Raw genomic sequence first — 23935 nt, 5'->3', positions numbered from 1 at the left:
AAGGTGAAGTGTTGTGGGTGTAAATTTATGTTGTGATTAACACAAAGTTAGTAACGTACGCCTTTGAACGACGCTCTCAAACATATACATTTTAAAATACTTTTCATCGTAACCTCCGAGTGAATGTTACGTGACTGTAAGATAGGGAAGAATGAATTTCCACATGCGACCGAGGAAAACAACGCTAAACCTCATTCCAACTAAGTACCAGGTAAGCAATCTGATTTACAAATATTTTAAATATATAGAGTCTCTGTTATTTATATAGGATTCATATAACTTTGTAGACATCCATATATGAACATGTATGGTACAATAACGAGAACTATTTATACATGCATGTGTTCGTGTCCTTGTCATTGACATTTCTAAGATAACAGTTATCTGATGGCCCTGCAGCTGTTAGTTGCTAGTTCCCTTTTCATTTGCCCACGCCTACAATTCAGATGGCTCCCATTTTTCACCTACACCAAAGCCTACGGATGTATCTGCATAGATAGTTGCCTATTATGTATCAACTGGTTCGGCGTAACGCACCAGTCTGATATTACTACTTTATACTACCCCTCACTCTTCGCAACTGTTAATGTTTCGTAAAGGTTGGGTTAGGTTAGGTTAGAAGCACCCTTTTTGTTAGTTAACCAACGCCATGTCACAAACACAATGCACTATGTGTAATGATGTAACATTTGCACGTCAACACCCACGGTATAAGTACAGTAGATAGGCTAATTACCGTTATTTCATATTACTAATAAGGCCTATTTCTATTACAGTACAGGAAGTATTTTGCACAAATATGCAGTGACAATGGATATCGCCATCTTAAAATCCAGTTACTGCTAAAGATAATAAAATTCGACTTACCTGTATTATATACATGAAGTTCATCAACAATACCTTCATTTCCGCCACCAAATACAATCATAAAATCCTTGATTGCAACAGCGCGATGTCCATGTCGAGGTCGTGGATGTGGACCAGTTTGACATGGAACATGTTTCCACCTTACTACTGTGGGAGCCGCCATGTCAGTGCACATTCCCTTCTTCTGCAGGGTACCCAACTCCAGAAATACGAAATCCGCTACGGAACTGCCAAAAGTTACCTACATTCCCTTACGGTTGTGGGTAATGAATAAATATGGAGAAATCATAATTACATTAAAGAATCGTACAAAGCGGTTTTATTGTGGTTCCTGGCATAATTTATATTGTCAGAAAATCAAAGTTGTGTATTACATTCATCTTATTTCATATTTAACTAAAATACTCAACTTCCGGAATGTTTCTCTCTATGAAGGTCGCTAAGCTCTGTGCAGTTTGATTCACGTGTTCACTAGTGATAAAATGAAAAGACGTTATTCCAATTTTGTACCTGCTAGAGGCAGAAGCGAATTGATTGTTAATTTTGCAGCAAAAAACGTTGTGGGAACAGTTTCCCAGGTGTGTAGGCCTAGTAGACCACCAGTGGCGCCAACTTTTGGAAAATATTGGGTGAGCTCAAACACGAGTTATAAGTAAAAATAAATAAATCCCATAAATAATAATAATAATAATAATAATAATAATAATAATAATAATAATAATAATAATAATAATGGTTTAATTAGACCGCAAAACTCTTGCAATCATAACATAGACATTGACAAATACAATCTAAATTTATGGGGGAAATTTCAGAATCTTTCGAAGTAAAAACAGGGACAAGAAGATGGACTCTCTCAGCCATTTTCAGCTACAAGCCGGAGTGTGAGCAGGTTTGGCAACGCTGAGTGGAGGCGGGCGGAGGCGAAAGAAAGGCATGACGTTTGAAGTTGTAGTGCTTTGATTTCGTTCGACATTAATTGATACAAAACTAAGTTCATACGATCCTGATTCAGTGTATTGATGTACGTAATTTATTACGGAATCCGAAATGGTATTTTATTTGAGTTTCAGAATACCGCATAAGTGCTTGCATACAGCCACTTATAACTTGAAAAGAATATAAAGCATACGTGTTTTTTATTGATGGTACAAAGGAAAATAAATAAATAAATACTTAATGAAATGTTACTTGTACCAAAAATAAATAAAATAACGACGTACTTTCGCAGTACCCTATTCCAATCAATTAACCATTATGTGGGTAGTAAATTGACAATGTTTTGCCGCTTTATGTTGTTTCACCTTTGACGTGAAAGGTCTAGGACATCATATATATTTTAATTTCATGTGATTATCTATCGTGCTTTTCTATAAATATTTCAGAAGCCCAGAAAGCCAGTTTTAGTTTGAACCTCTCCAGTCACCATAACAATACTCTAATCCTAAATTATTTGTTACAAATTTTCTAAAATATAATTTCAAATAGCCCAAGGCCAAGTATAAATATCTATGAAGAAACATACCTTCAACATAATACGTAACAAAACACATCATTACCTATTAAGTATGGTCCACACCTGTGGAGTAACGATTAGCGCGTCTGGCCGCGAAACCAGGTGGCCCGGGTTCGATTCCCGGTCGGGACAAGTTACCTGGTTGAGGTTTTTTCCGGGGTTTTCCCTCAACCCAATATGAGCAAATGCTGGGTAACTTTCGGTGTTGGACCCCGGACTCATTTCACCGGCATTATCACCTTCATCTCATTCAGACGCTAAATAACCTTAGATGTTGATAAAGCGTCGTAAAATAACCTACTAAAATAAAAAAATCTATTAAGTATGTGCCAATTAGCATAAACTCGGTGACCTTTAAATCCTGTAAATACGAAGTGAAAAGAGACATGTTTATAACTAATTTATTACAAAAGAAATAATATTAATAAACAAACCTTGCAAACCAACAAGGTGAGTGCATGCATCTACAAATATAGACAGTTCTGACGTATAGCAGACATTTCGAATCTTCAACAAAACTGCAACATTTATGGGATCACAAAACAGCTGTTTACAATGAACTTGAAAATCAACGACGTAACTTTATTGATATGCAGTAGTAGGCGAGACGCAACAATTTGGCTAGAATTCCGATAAACCACAAGTAAGACTATAAAAATGTAGTTTATACAATATTAATATTTAGAAGAATTGTTCAATAATTTTGTCATTAATAATAACCGTAAAAATTGCTAAAAAAAATGCAGCCATATTTTCATTTATTGTATTGTTTTTTTATCGCCAGCGCGCAGTTAGTTTATAGTTTATAATACATCAACAATTAACGTGAACATAATTCCATCGACACACACTTATATTGTAACATTAATTCACATTGAAAATCAACATTAGCACAAACACGTGTTCTGGATAGTAGGCCTCCGTTTGACAGTTAATTACAGTGTTTCCGACATGACTCCGGCTTGTAACTGAAGAAGGCTCTGACTCTCTTCATTACTTTTCAACAATGTACTTAAAAAAGTAATACAAGAGAGGCGTAAACAAAGAACAATCTCCAAAATTAATAACCAATTACATTAGGCAGAGGAAAATCAAACATACATTACCTAGCATTTGCAGACGACATAGCAATTTTACCTCATGACGCCATAACAGCTGAAAACAGATTAAACTGTTAAAAGAAAAAAATGTCAAAAAAACGCGAAGAAAATCGGTCTCCAGATATCCTTCGAAAAAACAGAATACGTTATCTGGAAGCATGAAAGTATATGGAAAACAAATATGGGAAAATTAAATGAATCCCACAATGTAAACACCTCGGCGAAATGACTAGAAAAATGGAGTTGAAACTAAAGCGAACGAAATTAGATGCCAAAAAACGGAGACAGAATTTCGGCTCACTGAAAGTATTTACAATAAAAAGTGCATATCCAAACATACAAAATTAAGACATTATAAACACGTCATTAAACCAGAATGTCTCTTGAAACGTTAACTTTGAATAGAAAAGCAGATGTTGAAAACATTGAGAAAAAAGAATGCAGAATCTTAAGGAACATTTTTGGCCCAAAAGTCATAGGTGAACAATACAGACTGAAAAGTAAACAAGAAAAATAAACACAGACATTCATAGTGACATTAGAAAAAAAAAAAAGAGGTTAAAATTTTACAGCTATATCAAAAGAATGAACTCCGACAGACTTACAAAACAAATACAGTAGTTGAATTTTATGAAAATAAGAGTAAAGCATAAACGGATACTATAAAATGGATTGCCGAAATAAAAAAATGACAAAGTAGCAGGAATCACACAAGAATACATCTTAAACAGAGAGATCTTTGGAATCAAAATTTATAAAATAGCGAGTTGACAAAGAGGAAAAACCGACGAAAAAGATTGGAACAACTTGGACTGAAGAGAGAAAAGAAGCCCACAGTCCAAGAATGAGAAACTATGGGCAAAGAAACGCCTCTTAAGTACTTTGCGTAGTGCTAAATAGGCTTATTCGTAACTATAATAATAATAATAATAATAATAATAATAATAATAATAATAATAATAATAACAATAATAATAATAATAATAATAATAATAATAATAATTTTATTTATTTATTTATATTTAATGTGCTGTACAACAACCAGTGGCCAATTACAGTTCAGCACAAAGAATATAAAAAAACAGAATACAAAAATAATTATTACACATGAATACAATTACAATTAATTACAATAATGACGATAAATAATGGATGACTTTAAAATACATAACTAAGCATACTATGAGATGATAATAATAATAATAATAATAATAATAATAATAATAATAATAATAATAATAATAAGACAATTTTGGGTGTACTCGAGCCCCACAGGCCCACATAAGTTGGCGCCACTGGCTCCCCCAACTTTTATGTAACTCGGCGCCACTGTTCATATCATCTGCCTCTAGTTCTACAGTTAATGGGCTGGGTTGGTCCACGCCAAAAACATTATAGTTATGTATCTAGACACACAATTGGCGCTGGTGTGTACAGATTTGAAACCTCTCGCGCAGGTTCGCTAGACGCCATGTTATGGGAGAGCAAATGATTGTACAGTATATATGAAGCAGGCCTTGGCAATATGTCGATCGCGGCCTGTTTTTTTTTTTTTTTTTTTTTTTTTTTTTTTTTTTTTTAGATTGTACGATGTGCAACATGAAGCATGAATAAACAAACAATATTCCGCTTTTGTTTATGGTTAATGAATGCGAATTTAGAAGTTTTTGTTTTAGTTGTGTTGTGATACATAAGATTTACACACAGCTCCACAAATGTTGCTGTCAAAGCGAACAACACGTTCTGCGAATGTTACGATGGCCTCATTTAAATCAAGTAGCTTAATCGCCAGGTGGTTTAAGTCGTTCAGTGGACTTCATGCAAAAGGTTTTTCTTGAAATTGCTGATAACCTCTTCTATGGGTTTAAAAACAAGAATGAAATAAAAACTCCCATTCAAGACCTTCAGCTTTCTAGAAGTACACTAGCTCGTCGAGTAGAAGTGTATATCCGCTAATCTGGAGAAACAACTCCAGAAGGATATCGTTGACTGTGAAGCGTTTTCTCTCCAGTTGGACGAATCTATAGTTGTTAGGGGTACAGCCCAGATTTTGATCTTTATCTGCATTGTTTTCCAGCACTTTACCAACAAGGAGTTTCTTGATATGGTTTCTTTAAAATCAAGAGCCACTGGCCTGAGTATTTTAAAAACAGTTTACAGTCTTTTTGAGAAGATGATACTCTCACTGTTCGAGCTTTTGTCAATCACCAGTGACAGTGCAAAAGCCACGACTGGTTGTAATAATGGGTTTATTGCCTGCTCTTTGCAGACAACATAATGATTTTCCAGATTTCGAGATTTCATTGCTTATCACTGCATAATATATCAACAAGTGTTAGACAGTAAGAGGTTAAATACAAGTAACATAATGAACATAACCTTCAAAATAGTCAGCTCCGTACAAATCTCTCCAGAGACGTTTCTTCAATGAACTCTTGATGAAGGAACACCACAATATTAGTTTTGTACTCTGAAGTGCGATGGCTAAGTATAAGCAAATTTTTGCATAGATTTCGCAGTTTGATCGATGAAATAAAACCATTCCTGAAGGAGAGGAAAGATAATAATGAGCAGTTGGAAGATGAATAGTGTCTGTGTGATCTTGCCTTTTTAGTTGGCTTTACTGGTACTCTTAGTGAAATGAATGTAGAATTAAGGGACGAAAATAAGAATATGGAGAGATGATAGCACAATTTTCTCGTACAATAGTAAGTTTGTTTCATAATGAATGATCTCAAAGACGACTATTTTCTAATTTTCTAAATACGAGCCCTATTCAGGACCATTTGGGGAGTTATCCAAAAGCATTATTTAAAAACGACAAGTAGGCCTACTTGACTGACATTGATACTGAGCTTGAAGCAAGGTTCAGTGAATTCCAAAATCTTCAAGATGTTGTTCAGTAAATCGCCTGCCACTTATATCAAATTTGGAGGTCAAGAAAACTGCAATCATCTTCAGTGAAATTATTTCAATCAGCAAACTAAGTTTGGAAAATGAAATTATAAAGCTGCAAATTGACATTCTCATGAAAGCTCATGTTCTTGATTCATCATTATGGAAATTAGTGCCCAGGGACAAGTACCACAACTAAGAAGATGCAGTGAAATGATCCACTCCTGTTTTGGCTAACATCTCTGCGAATCAGCATTTTCATATTTAAACATGATTAAAACTTCTGACCGTTCAAGTCTCACTGATAAACAATTGGAAGGATTTCTATCGATTACCCACGTGCATTATCACACCCAAGTATATTATATTTATTTGAACTTATCTGGCTATTTTTTTAATTATAACCACAACGCAACACATAAAGTAAGTATTATGTATTAATATTAATACTAATATTAATTATTAATAAGTTCAAATTTCACTACTTTCCAGTAACCGGCTCAGAAATCTAGTAGTATTTAGTTTTGTGGGAAGCCAGTACCGATGATGCTTCTCACAGCTACCAACCTAACTGTTACAAGAACACTACCAATTGTAGTATTTGTCAGTACCGCAATTAGAAACGAAGTTGGCAAAAGAAAATTCAACCTTCAACCTAGAAAATCACCATAATCCACTAGCATATTTAGTAATGGGGGAAAAAATGGTTAGGTTTCAACCTTAGATATTAAGTTAGCTGGTCCGTAGTATACTATGTAATTTTTTTTCTCCGTGTTACGCAGTAAAAAAAACTAAAATCATTAATTTTTATTTTTACTTTTCTTAATGCTTAGTTATAATAATCATTACATTATAATTTCATACATAATAAAAATGTATAACTACTGTATATATTTATATATTAGCAGTAGTGAAACCTCCACACTGGCTTAGTAAAATCAGGACGAATAGAAGAAATAGTGTACGCACTCTGTGAGTTTACACGGATCCGCCGCAAAGCGGCGCTGTTACTGCTAAGCGCGGACTCGGAAGGAATTCACAGTACTTGTTACGCTGAATGTAGTCCTTTTCAAAAATCAAATTTCTTCCCTTTAACCCGGCTATTCGTAACTTAAGAAGTACCTTTATAGTCTCTTTTTTCATAATTAAGAGTCTTCTATCAGGTATTACTATTATGAACGTTCGTAACAGAAAATACAATGGGATCTGAAACGTTGTGAAAGCAATTATACGTTCAGTACCTATTTAAATAATATTTTCGTAACAAGTTGCGAATTCAGGGACAGAAACACCTACGAAATGCTAGTAAATAAAGAGTTGAATGATATTTTAAGTGCCTATAAATGAATTACATTACTCACCATGATTAGTTGACTGCTACCTTTGAGAGTCTGCGAGATGACTTGACGGAATTACGAGCTTGTAAAAATCTTCGGACTTACTTTGTCCTGAAGAAGAATCGGCACTTTAAATAGTGGTAGACTAATTTCGGAATAATATTGACGTGTTCTCTGCAACAACCTGCTCCCGAAGACTGGATCGAAAGAGCGTCAAGATAGATCTCATCCCACATTGCACTTGCTGAGCTAATCTTTTCTTTAATTTTCAATTCTGTTTGAATAAGTACGTCATATACAGCTTGGGAGGGATGGTTTAAAAAACTGACGTTCCTACCTGATCGGTAGTCTTTGATTTGGGTGAGAGCTGAACAATGTTTAGACCTATTATATTCCTGTCGAAGGGCACAGAGGGTACACACAATAAACTTAGAGGAATGATTTACTACATAACCGGCCACATAATACACTAAACATGTCAATCAACGCAGCAGGAGTGGTATTCATCAACTCGGGCACAGCACTTTCCAGTATTGACCATGTATTTTTTCATGAATAACATTTTTTTTTTCTTTTATACAGGTTTCTACAGACTTCCTAACTGTCTTGTTGAGTAATTCCACATTTCGCGCTAATGTTCGCATTTGGTTCACAAACGATGTGAGTAGTTCATCATCACTTTTCGTTTCAGAGTTTCCAGCAATGTTAAGAAGGATGTGCTTCGTAGTAAATGCATATGGAAGAAATCTATCGTCGAAGGATGGTCATCTGAACTGAGTGAAGACAAAATTCCAAAGTGATGTTCCAAGGGATCTTGGGCGAGTTTCCCTGTTAGGATATACTTGTATCCTTTGCTCCGGAGCCATTCGCTCATTTCTAAGGTACTCTGCAAGGTTACTACTAAACATTGTTGTAGCAGACGCAAATGTGTGGTTGTAGTTGTGAGACACTGAAGAAAATCAATAAGGAATTAGTGATCAGAAGAGTCTTTTATAAAGAGCCTTAGCAGAAATGTGTGAATTTAATGTGGCGGCAAAACAGTTTAAATGCCTTGTAAATTCTTCAGTGCCTTCACTGCCTTCGAAACCCGATGATCCTAATTCTCGATAAAAATTTGAGGCCTTTGGCAACACTGTTGTTAAAGAGTTGGAACGCGAGTCTGGTGGCATCCATTCTCTTAAAGGACTAGAGATATAAATGAGCTGTTGTCAAACTTGGGACAAACCCTACACATTCGTATATCCAGATAAGTTTTCCTTAAGAAGACTCCTATAAAAACTAAAATTGATATTTTTCTCCTTGCAAGAGAGTTCGACTTTATCATGGAAATAATTTCTTATGCATTTCAGTATGTGCACAAAATCTGAGAATGCCCGTATACTGCCCGTGCCTCACGTCCTGAGCTGTTTCTTTGCGGGGCGAGATGCAGAGGGGGAACGTGGGCTGTCCTAGGTACCGCATGTGCCTACTACCCTATGTTCAACACATCGGCCTTCTCAGGATTGCTTTCGTCAGCTATGGAGCAAGATCAGCCATGGACAAGCGAATGTATAGGCTGTCCCCTCACAAAACAAATTATGTCCTTCTCATCAATTCCTGTAACTAAACACTAATACCAGTGGTAGACTACAGTCTCTGCTTGAGATTATCGACCTAATCGCGATTACGGTTATCACGTGTACACATTAGTAAACTCTTTCCTCTATGGCAGTGTTTCTCAAACTTTTCCCACCGCGAAACCCCTTTTAATCTAAAGTGTAACTGCGGAATCCTTGTAATATTTTATTAGTAATTAATAATTAACAGACAAGTGAAAGCTAGTATCTCAATAATTGTTCAGTGGGACGAATGTATTTGCTTTTTAAGCCTACAATCTGGTTTTATGGCGGAAAGTTGTAGTCTCATTTCTACTGTACTTCTGCATTTTGTCTTTTCGGTATTTTGTTTTAGTCAAGAGGGCTTAGATCTAGTGAACACATATGCAGAGAATCCAGTGATGAAAGTGGTATTATGGGTATTTTCCGTTTTAGATGTTCATCAAACATATTGTCATTAGGCATATTATTGGAATATTATTATTATTATTATTATTATTATTATTATTATTATTATTATTATTATTATTATTATTATTATCATTATCGGTGGTTTCATGATATTATGGATTCATATTTTCGTAATATTTATATATTTTTATGGTAACCACTAACGGTAAGTATAAAATAGCCACCGGAGCAGCTCAGTTGGCTAAGGCGCTTGCTTATCGATTCAGGGTTGCGCTTGGGCACGGGTTCGATTCCCGCTAGGCTGATTACCTGGTTGGATTTTTCCCGAGGTTTTCCCCAACCGTAAGGCGAATGTCAGGTAATCTTTGGCGAATCCCTGACTTCATCTCGCCAAATACCATTTCGCTATCGTCAATCCCATCGATGCAAAATAACGTAGTAGTTGATACAATCTTGTTAAATAACCAAGTAAAAAAACGTCTTCTTCTTCTTCTTCTGCCTTTCCAAGGATTGGGGTTTATCCCGTTCCGCGCCAAAGACATATGGAATAAAATTTAAAATCATATGGGGATCACGGAACCCCGAAACATACTTTGAGAAATGCTGCTCAATGGTAATTCAGCAGTTGTCCAGACTGAACGAAGAGTGGCCTAGTGTGTACATACATTTTCGGAAATCGCCATCAGATATAATAGCAATAGTGGTAACCACGATTAGAGTATCCAGTATTATAAAGAGTAAAAACCCCTGCACTGGCATAGGATAATGTTTTCAGCACATGTAATATGCTGCCGTGCCGCACGCTGTAGCTGACGTGCCGGTCCGAGCAGACCTAAGAGGCGTGGTTATAAGCACTAGGGAGCTCTCAGTTCAGGACGTGAGACACGGGCAGTACTTCTTTTTGTCGTCGAACGGATTAGGAATATAGTATTACGCTGGAAATTTTTTCCATTGACTTCTAAGGCCCGACTGTATAAACCATTTAATCTTAGATCAGAGGTTAAATTGATCCTTGTTTCAGCTGAACTTGGAATTTTGTGTTGTATAAAGTCTAATCTGAGATTAATTTGTCTCAAACTAAAGTCAACTTTGACTGAAGAAATTTCTCCGATTAAGTTAGATGATCCAAGTTCAGTTATTTCTTTTCTGTTTGAAATATACGAGTGACAGATTGTGCAAATAAAATATCCATTATTATTAATATTAATAGATATGATACGTACATATATATATATATATATATATATATATATATATATATATATATTTCTTTCAATTTCTTGCCTTAATACACAAACAATCTTATATTTTATAAGGCTCTATCGTGTTCAGCAGTATCAAATAACATAACCTATAGATGTAGATTCATTTTCCGGGCTGAGAGGCCGTGGTCTATTAGTTGGTTTTATACCAGACGTTTCGTCTGCAACTGCGGCAGACATCTTCAGTGGAGTGGTATCCGAGGTCGCAAGACTCTTCTCGGCGTACCTGAGGCAACTGATCCTGTGGCTCGAAAAAATCGAAAAATCGAAGGAGAATTGGGAGGAAAATTTAAAAGGTACGCAAAACGCGTCCTTGCAAGGGGTTGGGGGCTGTACAAAACTAAATATGTGAGCTCCAAGCCTGTTGGCCACTAGTCTCACTCCGGGTTACGCTGCTCCCCTGAAGGAGCTCTAGAAAATTTTGAAGGGGAAGCCGAAATTGGACGTAACCTCTTAGGTACCACATACGCGAGGGGGGCTGAGATTGATCATTTGATCACGGAACAGGGCGAGGAGTTGGCTGGTGTTTGCCGTTAGGATGGCAAGACGCCGTCATCTGTTGTTCAATGACAAAGCATGTGAAGGCCGTCGGAGGAAGCGCCGTGAAATCTAATCTGCAATTTGAGAGGTCCCTGTCCTTTCAATTTGCGACTTATTGAGTGACCTCGTATATTTAATAGACTATTAATATTATCTGAACTAGGGCATACATCGTTTATAATAAAGGTGGAATATATATGGGGAAGGGCATATAGGTCCGTGGCCCATTTCTTATAGGGCTCATCCCGACATTTGTCTTACGCCTGAGGAAAACCACGGAATACCTTAGGCGAGATGAGTTGTCTCATGTATAGGAGACTAGCCAATTTGGCTATTATGTAGGAGGTGATTATTATGAGCCTTGTTGAATCGTCTCAATTTTGAGACAAGCCATTTGGCTATATGATGGCTCAATTACGAAGAGGGGGGAGAGATGAATTAGTTAATTTAAGTAATATGGAGATTAATGGGGATATTAGTGCAGGTCCGTGGCCCATTTCTTTTAGGGCTCATCCCGACATTTGTCTTAGCCCCTTAGGAAAACCACGGAAAAACCTTAGGCAGGATGAGTTGTCTCAATATCAGAGACTAGCCAGTTGGCTCTTAGGTTGAATGACTCTATGAATCGATGGATATATACTAGCCAATTGGCTCTATGATAGTTCCATCGATCAACATAAGTAGATATTGTTAGGGAGGGATTTTGTTTAGCCCAGTTAAGACAAGGTCATTTTACAGCGGTTGCACTATCCAAGGAGTCTCATGGAGTTGAGTCGTGGCTACCAAAACCTGGGAGTAACGCCAGCCTCCCTGTCCTCCTGTCTCAATAGTATAGCTAATGGACCTGTCTGGTGTCTACGCCGTAACCTAGGATCATACTGGCCGAGGCCAGATATGAGCGGGTTGGGGTTAGCACGAGCTTCCGCATACAGGTTCCTAGCCAGTCGAGCAATGAACTCGTCTATGGTTGGCAACTCTAGTTCATCATGGAACTTTCTTCTCGAGGCGACTCGGGGGAGATGGGTAATGAGTCGAATCACCTGGTTTTGGACAACTTGGAGTTTACGGAGATGGGACACTGCCGCAAACCCTCATGCGGGTGCGGCATAGGTAATGACAGAGCGAATGAGGGCCTTATACATAGTAAGTCCTACCCTCAGGTTGTCAGGAGTTAAGGCCGCCAGAATGGGATAGTGTTTAACTATCAGCCCGTTGGCCTTACGAAGAAGGGATTGGATGTGATCTCGGAAGTTGAGATGAGAGTTGTAGTGGCTTCTTATCTGTTCTGTTTACGCCACTACAACAAAAGGACGGAACCCAGAACGGGAGCAGCGAACAAAGCGGCGCGGACCGCAGCGACAACAGGCCTCGGCCCGCGAGCCGCACTATAAATACGCCCGCACAACAATCTCATCCTGCCTAAGGTTTTTCCGTGGTTTTCCTAAGGCGTTAAGACAAATGTCGGGATGAGCCCTAAAAGAAATGGGCCACGGACCTGCATTCACTTCCCCAGACATTGGTGACGGCTCAAGATTAATGATTGTTCACATCGAACTCGGGCCCTGGCAGGGTTCAATCGTCCCCTTGTACAGATCACTGGAGTCATCAAGGAGCCAATTGGCTGGTCTCCTGATCTGAGAAAAATCATCAAAGAGCCAATTGGCTATTGTAAGATTAATCCCTACGCGTTCGAATCTTCAAACAGCCAAACTGGCTATCACCGTTTCGTGCCTAGACTTTTCCTCCATCGCGTCTCTCCTCCGGATCAGGTCGCTGTACTTCTGCCCCTCCTCCCCCCCCGTATGTTGTAGCTAATCAGTTACGTCCATTTTCGGCTTACCCACTGGAAATTTCTAGCGCTCCTTCACTGAGGCGGCGAAATCCGAAGTGAGACAAGTGGCCAAGAGGCTTGGAGCTCACATATTCAGTTTTTCACAGCCCCAACTCCCCCCTTGCAAAAAGGACGTGTTTTCACGTACCTTTAAAGTTTCTCCTCCCACTTCCCCCCACTCATTCATTCATTCATTCAGCCACAGGATCAGTTGCCTCAGGTACGCCGAGAAGAGTCTTGCGACCTCGGATACCACTCCACTGAAGATGTCTGCCGCAGTTGCAGACAAAACGTCTTTTATAAAACCAACTAATAGACCACGGCCTCTCAGCCCGGAAAATGAATCTACATCTATAGACTCCGGCCGTGAAAGCCTACACTGCAACATAACCTATAATTATATTATGTTTATAACAACCATTAATTATTAATGGATATGATAGGTACATTCATAAATGTTCAATTAACTGTATTACTAAACGAACATTGTCGTTTTATAAAGATTTATTATGTTTAGCAGTATCAAACACCATAACATGATAACAACTCGGAGAACAGTCAACCTTCTTATTGTCCGCCATTATTTACATTGCACAAAAAACCAGTGTCTCCAATAGAGTGTACGGAAAGTCGCCAAAAAGTAGTTGTAAAGTCCCTAGATTTCTCATTTTCAACAAAGATTAAATTTTGTCACTATGGGGTGCTAAAAATGTCACTAAATCCCTATTTAAGCAATATAAAAGTTAAAAGAAATTGTTGTTGAAAAAGAGTTAAAGTCGCTAGATTGGCGACACTGAACAAACCTGTCCGCGCATCACGTATTTCACCTGTTTGTGCGATGTTGCCAAATCCTTTTCACGTGAACTTAGATTGCATTTGAACCACCGCCGTCTGGATTGTAATGTAGTGCCTGCTCTATGGTACAATTAATAACATGGGAAACGCCGTATAGCAATGTTTCTAGAATTTGCCGCTAGAGTGCGACTGTGACTGCACCATACCGCATCATTTCTAATCTGCAGGTGTTAAAGTGTTGAGGCGATTGTTAGTGATTGTATGATTAATTATTACATCAAACTAAGCTAAATACTCGTTTAAGTCAGTAATGATGAAAATATTGTCTGTGCTCTAATTTGTGTATATAAAGTTTGTGCAAAGTCATAAATTATTGCGAAACGTGATATTAATTTTCGACATGAATTAGGTTCTGTGTTCATGTTTAAAATGGTGAATTGTTGTGTTCCCCTTTGTAAATCTAGACAAGGAAGTTCACATTCAAAAGGAATAAAATATCATGAAATTCCCTCAGCAAAAGAACTTAGAGAAAAGTGGCTGGCGTCTATATCCAGACAAGGTGCCTGTAAAGGTAGCAGGTGGGTTCCAACCGATTACTCACGTGTGTGTAGTCTCCATTTTCGTACAGAAGACTATAGAGAGAACTGCAAGAAAAAAATTTTAAAGCCTGGTGTAATACCAAGCATTTTCCCAGCTTACCCCAGTTATCTACAATCTCGGAAGATTACACCTCGTAAGGAAAGAACCACTTCAGTGAAGAAGGAAAGTGAAGTAGAACGTTGCGGGAATTCTGGTAAGTACTTAATTAAGAACAAATTTTTAATATTTGCTTGAATTTTTTATTTTAGTATTGTTGCTAGAAGAAAGTTTTTTTTTTTTTCAGATGGGTCAAATAAATTCCACACAGAAATTTGTGATGACATTGAATACAAGTGTGAGATAGGAGTTCAAGTTAAGCTCAAAGATGATAACAGTTCTGCATGCTCAAGAAGGGAAATTAATAGGCTCCGATCTAAAGTTTATTGACTAGAGAAAAACATGGCAGCTATGAAAATTGAATTGAAAAAATGCAGGAAAAATTAATTAGTCATCCGGAATTAGATCAACTAACGGTTGTAAAAGAATTTGCTGAAAAAAAAATAAAAAAGCTGTATATTTACTTGACCAAATAAATAATTTTGGCAAGAAAAGGCCTGAATGGTCAGAATTAAGTATCCGTTACTGTCTACCATGGAGACTAGTGTCACCCAAGCATTATGACCATGCGCGAGTGTCCAAATTAATATCAGCCCCTTCCCGAAGCACATTGGACAGATAGATAGGCAATGTTGATTGTGATGTTGGGATTTCTCCATTGGTAAAGAGCAGACTCCAAATAGAATGTGAAAACCTGGAACCCATGGAAAAGATTGTTTCAATTATCGCCGACGAAATGGCAATAAAGGAACGGCTTCTTTACGATAGAACAAGTGACAAGTTCTTCGGAATAGTTAATGCAGAGGGTAATATGATAAATGCGTAGGAAAATATCCAACACTGGCAAACAAATTACTTTGTTTTGTGGCGAATAGCCTCTCAAAAAGATTCACAATACCAGTAGCTTATTATCTTGTTAAAGGTTTACAGGGTCAAGAGTTGTATCAATTGTTTAATCAAGTAATCAAAACAGTAGAAAACTGTGGATTCTATGTACTGAGAATTGTGACAGACAACCATAAAACAAATGTCTCAATGTTTCGACAGTTTGGAAATGGAGATCTGAAATTTAGTGTTCCACACCCTTGTGATCCTCAACGTCTACTGTTTCTAAGTTTTGATTACTGTCATTTGATTAAGAACATTAGGTCTCAATTCCTAGACAGGGATATGGTTGACGGTGATGGACTAATAAGTTCCAAATATTTGAAGGAAATATATCGTCTGCAAGCGAAGTTGACAGTGAAACCCGTTCGATACTTAACCAAAAAAACACATTGAACCTACAAACTTCGAAAAAATGAATTTATTAACGGCTGTACAAGTTTTCTCTCCTGCAGTCACTGCCACAGTTGAATTCATGAAGAATAACAATGCCCGTATCAATATCAATGTAGACTTCTCAGAAGCTGGCCCATCTGTACATTTCATGAAGTGTATATATAAATTTTTCACTGTGCATGACGTAAGTGACAGAACACAACATATGAGGCAATGCAACCCGAATTCCATGCAGTTTTATTCTGTAGCTGATGACTGGCTACAGGAATACTTCGTTGGATATATAACAAGGATTCAGGCTGAATCGAAACGGGCTAACCAAAGAGACGACAGAGGCATTTCTGTTCACTGTGAACTCTACAGTTCATTGTATTATACATCTTTAGAAAAATGGATTTTTCTACGTCCTCACAAGAATATTTTCTGGAGATCTAGTAGAGGCTCTGTTTAGCGCCGTTAGGTGGTAGTAACGATGTAACAGATGCACGTACAGCGGTATATGCTATCAAAAGAATATTGAAGTCTGGTCTTATGATAGCTTCCAAAGCAGCCAATGTCACTGGAGATAATGCATATTGTGGAGAAACCTTTCCAACTGGTGGGAATAGTATCACTGATACCGGTACCGAAAATGACCTTGTTCTTCCTGATCATGTTTTGATTCTTTTGGACAAACTTACAGCACCAAATGACAGAGTAGACATTAATTTAGAAACTGTCTCCCAAGCTTTGATTTGCGGATATTTAATACGCGTAATTGAGGAGAAAGTAAGTTGTGATTGTTGTATTAGGAATATATCTATGCCTAAAACTTCGACGCCATTAAATGAAATTATCCATCACCAAGACAGAGGAGGGCTTAGATATCCAAAATCGACTTTTGTTGCCTTAATAAAACATTTGCAGGAGTTCGTTGAAGCCGCAGTACCATATTGTACTAAGTCTTCTCAATTAATAAAAACAATTCGCACATTTCCGCATTCTCCTCTTTCAAAATGCGCATTATTGAATTGTAGTATGCCAAATCATCAACAGATTGTTAGCCACATTATAATAACAAAGTTTGTACGACCACTACTGGCAAATACTGGAAGGAAAGAAACACAGCGTGCATTTCGACCGGTGTGCTATTCAAAGCCTCAGTCCAGGAAAATTCTGAAGTTGTGACTTCAAGGGATGGACATCATTTTTGCCAGGTAAGCTTTTATCTCTGGTATACATTTACACATATTATCTAGTTTAATTAAAGGAAAACTTGTGAATAATTGTGTTTATTAAGCAGAGTGCGTTTAAATGTCCATTATAACTAATGTTGCGTATGGTGTTGTGTGACCTGCCATCTAGGGAGATTTTTCAGCAGACTGTATACGCAAAATGGACGTCATAGAGCAGGCAGCATATTACAATCCAGACGGCGGTGATTTGAACCAAGGTAATTTGATCGCAGAAAAGTTTTATACAGAAGAAGTGTCTGAACTCGGTTCACTTTTCGATCTTCGATCAAAGTTGATCTTTAGTCAGGGAGTTTTATACAATTGGGCCTAAGACTTCCAGGCCTTTCTATTTGTTTGACTGCCATCACAAGTGAAACCGACTACTCTTCGTCCCAACTGCTTCTAATTGTAGTATAAACTGTATAAGAAATTTAGCGAGAATGTCACCTGGAGTAGCGTTTCTGCTAGCGTAAATAGCAATTGGCTGAATCAATCTTGCATAATTACTAATGCATGATTTGGTAATTGTTTCTTTTGGACATCAGACGTGAGATCTTCGAAATCAACAAATACGTGCACTTTAAGGGAATAATCATTAACTTGAATTTCTTCTCTGAACTTGACCTCATCGAATATTACCACTCCGCAATGTTTATTGTCATATAGTTCATCATTTCGGTAAATTAAGGAAAAAGTGAGGTACAATTCTTGGTTGTAATTTTCAACGCACTCTCGGTATTGCTGTCTTATGACGTTTTATATTAAAACAGTCTGATCGGTTATTTACCGAAAGCTGCCTATCTTTCCTCGGAATCGCTCTGGCCCACTTTCCAAACTCATCTTTTTCTTTCAGTGGTTTGTATAGCAAGTTTGCTGGTTGACCAATATTAAACATTAAAAAAAAAAAAAATCTTGTTCTTTGCGAGATGAAAAGAAATGTCTTGTTACACTGTTTCTACTGTATTCCGATCTACAACCCGGAACAAAACGATACGGAATTTTTGTAATTATTTTGTAAACCACTACACAATATTTTTTTTTGTCACTTGTTAATTCAAAGCACGACAAATTGAAGACATCTACATAACTCTCAACAACAAAGCATATTAACAACCCCTAGCAACTTTCATCATTAAACACGCGAGAAATATATTTTTCGAGGTATCTGTCTTCAGACAATAGATGGATCCTAGCGATCGAAGCGCCACTAGTTGTCAGGTCCGCTACCGGCAATGGGAAAGCATAGAAGTGCGTACACTATTTCTTCTATTCGTCCTGGTAAAATGTTAGAAACGCATCTGTACCAAAGTGTAATAATTTAAACTTCCCATCGCACCTCGCTCTGTGTCATTACTTATGACCATACCACAGTGTAATATATACAGTCACGAAGCTCAATACTTACTAAATATGAAAACATAGATAGTTGCTCACCACCAGTATCGCTACCATCGCCTCATCACAGACCCTTTCCCCAGCAGACGATAAAATGTACTGTACTTTCGATATTGTATTATTTTGAAAAAATTAATACCTTCCTTCCACTATTGAAATGTGAAATACATAAGGTTTATATATTACTTTCATAAAGTATATATTATATTTTATAAAATCACCTTCCTGGCTCTTTCGGAAGAAGGATAATCTGGCCTCTTTTTCTTACAATATTTATAGTACCACAAACGTCTCCTTGTCCCATATTATTATTCAAATTATTGTATTTTAGCCATTTACAGTTATTGCAACCGATAACGAACATTTCAAAGTTTACACAACTTTTCACAACAAAGCGAAATACGGCACAGTCAATGCCTTTTCGATCTAGACCAGGGGCCTGTTTCTCAAAAATACTAGTTTAGTAGTTCACCAGTTACTAGTTACCAGAGTATATTTCACCAGCTCTAGTAGATTCTGTTTCTCAAACTATTTTACCATTCTAGTAACTTGTGACAATTTTTCACTAGTTACATGATCTGTTTCACTAGTCAGCTGATTGAGTTCATTTGTTTATAGTCATTGGTAGGTATTGTTATTTGAGGTTAGAAGGGTAAGTTGTTTGTATTGTGGTTTCGATTTCTCTTTTTAGTTGAAATTCCATCAGTTGAAAGCAAATTAACTATACTCAATATCATTAATGAATCAAAGGATTATTATTCGGTGCTTTTTCAAGCATGTTAACAAAAAATGATGAAATAAACGAATGGACAAAAAGTGTTGTAATGTGTGAGGCTATGGAACTGATACCTCAGAACAAAGATTATGCATACGTTAGGGACACTTACTGGCCCAACATTAAGAAAGCAATTTTGATAAGTACCAATTCAAGTTCACAGTATCGTAATTTGAACATATGATGTAGCTAGTGGGTCTACTGCCGACATGAATGCCACTTATGACTTGATGAAAAATTCGCTAATTTTTTTTGTTTTACATTTTATCTATTCATAAATTATTGTCGTTATATATTTAATTTGTAGGTTAAAGTTGACAATGTCAGAAGAACTGGCAGTGGAGGAGGAAAGCTAGTAAAAATTAGTTGATGAATTGGTATTAGATTATTAGGAAAAAATTCTGCAAGTGTTGCTGGTCTAGGACAGAAAGACTAGATGGCATTGGAAAATAATCAACATCCCGATTTGTAGAGCAATTTGTATTTGAAACTTTGCTGATAATGCAAGACTTCTATTTTTTTTGTCTTGTTATGGCAGGTCCCACTATATTTAACAACTTTTCAAGCTTTACAGTACTTTACCTAAACCGTTCATTATATTTAAACAATGCTCCCGTAAAGGAATAATAATTGTTCTTTCTCGATACAGTTTTAGCTCTTCTCACAACTTCTTCATGACTTCATTCGGAATCACCAAACCAGATATTAAAAGAAACTAACTACAATATTTTGTTTTATCTGAGAAAGGTTGTCACTGGTAACTGATAATATAGAAATCACCAGTCTTTAGAGTCTTGTAGGAATATTCCTGTTGAATACTAGTTAATCAACTAGATTAGCATTTTGAGAAACAGAATCACTTATGAACTGGTGAAATCGACCAATATTACTAGTCTGTGAACTGGTAACTACTACTTTACCCTTGTAGTTTCTAGAAACACAGACTTGTAAAATAAACTAATATTACTACTGTACAGACTAGTATTAATAGTCCATGAGTTTTGAGAAACAGGCCCCAGGCCGTAATGTATGTTCGGATTTTCTATTTCAGTGTATGGAGCTCAGTGAAATATTATACTGTAACTTCATTGCGCATCATTGCTAAGCTTTATTTAGTGTAATGTATCCATAAGTTCCGTTTACTTCTTGTTGCAAAATATGTTGCAGAAATAATTACAAAACTGTGTTATTTTAATGTGAAGAGAATTTTACCTGTTAACATAATCTGTTCGCATCAACATTTTAAGTTTAGAATGGAAGCTATTTTGAGGTTCAATAAAAACGAATTTATATTGTGCTTTTAATTTAGCACATCTACCTTCCTTAATTGTAGACAGAAAATTTACCATACCACTCCTATGAAATTAGTGTACGTACGATTTTGTTACTTAGTCTCTTAGGTAGTAGATAAATACAATAATTCAGTACTCAATTGTAGTATTAAAATACAAACAGAATGTGATGGGTGTCATACATGACATTATGTTTAATTATAATGTATAATTGCGAATATAGGAATATAAGTTAAATATAGCAAATATAACCTATAATATCTATATGACATAACATACATATGTAGTGGCAGGGCATTGGAGACCACTAAAATTAGACAGAAAGGTGCAACTGGTACAGTAAACATAACCTATAATTTCAACAAATCTAAATATTCATGCGGTGCAACTGAAAATTATTAAATCATGCATAAATGAATGTACAAGAATTTCGCAATATTTAATCGAAATAGAGGCAGGTATTAGTCATACGAACAACGTAATTTTCACACCAAAAATAATATTACACCTTAACTCGCAAGGAATTATGTCTGAAGTGTCCCGTAATCATTGTTTCAAATTTTATTAATGCAATTACACTACACTTTAGAGAAATATATGTTACTTTTTATGCATTCCAATTAATTTATATGGTTGAAACGCCGCCCTTCGTGATCGGGTTAAGCGAGTCACATAGTCTGCCTTACGGCCTGTATTAGATCAGGAGATTTGGATGGATAGATAGGTCGCAAAGTGGACGTACCCTCATGTATTCTTATTTCACTTTGTGAAGTCCCGACCTCCCAATAGCTGATAATACTCTCTAGGGGTTCGTCAAGGACAAAGTGCGAAATCACCGCTATAACACAACGGCACAATTACGAGTAGCTGTGGAAGATGCCTTTAACGAAATGATCCTTGATTATCTAAGCAATACATCTGACAGGACATGGCGCAGAATTCAGCTGTGCTATGAAAATTAAGGTCTTCACACTGTCTTGATCGTTAAAATATCAGGTACATGTTCATATCAATCAATTAATCCTACCGATAATAGTATTGTAATACATGGGGGATACGCCCACTTCGTGACCTCACTATATATAATTAATGAAACAAAGAGCTTGTGTTCGCTTTCAAGAATTAGCACTAGATGGTCTTAAGTCCGATGGATGGCCTGGGTGGCAATTGTGAATCCGACTCTAACAGGCGGCCACGAAACCTCCTCAACCCAATATGAGCAAATGCTGGGTAACTATCGGTGTTGGACGCCGGACTCGTTTCACCGGCATTATCATCATCTCATTCAGACGCTAAATAATCTAAGCTGTTGATAAAGCGTCGTAAAATAACTTACTCCTCCCTCTTCAGGCGGGCCATCCTTCCTAGGCCTTGCAGACAAGATCCCATCTACTGACGACAAGCCAGAATCCAGAGCCTGGAATCCCAAGTTCTTAGAACCTAGATCAGCATCGAAAGCTCGTACTACTCTGAGACATCATGCCAGTCTATTTTTACAATTATAGATGATAGATGAAATGAGGGGGGAGTGGGGTGTTGATGGAATGAACGAGTGGGAGTACCCTGTGTAAAACTCGCTGCAACATGTTTCCTCTGCCACAAATTTTACCCTGAAGTGACCGGGAATCGAACTCGGGCCGCTTGGATGGTAGACCAGCGCTAACACTGTAGTCACTTAGTTTTATACAACGCTAAACATTTCAGAACTCAACAGTTACATCATACTGACTCAGCCACAACCCGAAGACGTTTTCTAAAAATATCGGGTAGATAATTATGGTTGAAATTTACGCAGCATTGTACAAGAGTTCCAAACATTCCCTGAAACCGGAAGCAAGGACGACATTGAAACAAGAACAAAATGAATTTCCAGGAAGGTGTGCATTTTGCGATAGAACACGAAACACAAAAAGAAAACATGCGCCAAATGTTTCCTATTCATCTGTAGAGAACATACAATTCTCTCCTGTGATGATTGTGCCTCAGATAATCATGTATTGCTGGATGAGGTATAAGAGATAAAGGTTAGGACATTTTTGTATTCTAATTCCAATATTATTCGCTTACTGTGTTATTTATTTATAATCTGAAACTATTCAACACCTAACACCATAATTTCTAATTTCATGTCTGTACTGTAACCTGTATTTGCTTTTATCAGTACTACGGTAGATAATTATTTAGTTTTATGTCAGCACATTAATAGCATACTTACTCACCCCGAGTATAGGCACACATGAGCAGGACTGTTGATATGGGGGAAGGTGACTTACTCATGGCGAGCTGATGCCGACATTACTGTTTTACAACATCCGGAAGAAAGTTTCCATTCTTACACAATTGAAATTATATGAGGCGCCCGAGATCAAAATGGGCTATGTGACTTTTTTTCAGAAAATGAGTTATTGACGTCATTGGCAAGTTTAGGTTGAAGACTTTACACTGCGAAAAGTGCAGTTTCAAAATGGTTTATTTTAGACATGTAAAATGCATGGAGAAAATTAGTACCTGTATCAAAATGGGATATGTTATTATTAATGAATGAATCAAAATGGGATATGTCAGCCGTTGTTTGAACAGATCAAAATGGGCTATATTTCATATCTTCACGTTATATTTCCAGAGCACATGAAACAGAATGGTCTATGTTTGCCAAAGTTTGTGTGGTTTAAGTTTTTCCGCTAGATTTTTCAGAAAACTAACATGGTTTAGACCTTAGTTACACAGTAATTATACCTCTACAATTCTGTTCTAATTTATAAGGCAAGGACTGTATTGCTATGAAAAATATTTAGTTAAACTAATGTAATAGGCGTTAATTTATGAATTACGGTAATATTACTTCAGGCAGAAGATTACAGGCTATAACTGCTCAATGTATTCATCTGCTAAGAGTGAAAAGTTTTTATGAAATCAAGAATGAGATGTCTCCAGACCTTCTGACTTTGATCTATGATTGTCAGCAAAATTTGGCATTTCCACGTCTTCTAACCAAGCAACATATTAAGCCAGGCAATATTACATGTACAATGAAACAGTAGTTGATCAGAGATAAGACAAAATATTGAGACATAGTGCATTTTCTTACACATGCTAGAACATGAGACTTCTAAAGGAAATTCTGAAGGAATAG

The 23935-nt window shown here is 36.9% G+C and overlaps 1 protein-coding gene across 5 annotated transcripts in view; it reads right to left on the bottom strand.

The window, feature by feature from the left end:
• The window catches only part of LOC138710229 (host cell factor 1-like), a 150324-nt gene that overhangs the window by 99620 nt on the left and 26769 nt on the right, over nucleotides 1-23935 (bottom strand). For 3 of the 5 annotated variants that reach the window (XR_011335185.1, XM_069840901.1, XM_069840902.1), the window contains exon 1: nucleotides 868-1045. The exons of the other annotated variants lie outside the window; for them this stretch is intronic. Coding sequence is in view for 2 of the 3 variants with exons in the window: in XM_069840901.1 (XP_069697002.1) it covers nucleotides 868-1042 (175 nt within the window). In the remaining variant the exon portion in view is untranslated. Of the gene's footprint in view, nucleotides 1-867; nucleotides 1046-23935 lie in introns of those variants that run through there. 5 annotated transcript variants of the gene reach the window in all.

The sequence above is a fragment of the Periplaneta americana genome, chromosome 12, assembly GCF_040183065.1.
Source record: "Periplaneta americana isolate PAMFEO1 chromosome 12, P.americana_PAMFEO1_priV1, whole genome shotgun sequence".
Classification (NCBI taxonomy): Eukaryota; Metazoa; Arthropoda; class Insecta; order Blattodea; family Blattidae; genus Periplaneta; species Periplaneta americana.
This window is presented reverse-complemented; position numbering and strand designations above follow the sequence as displayed.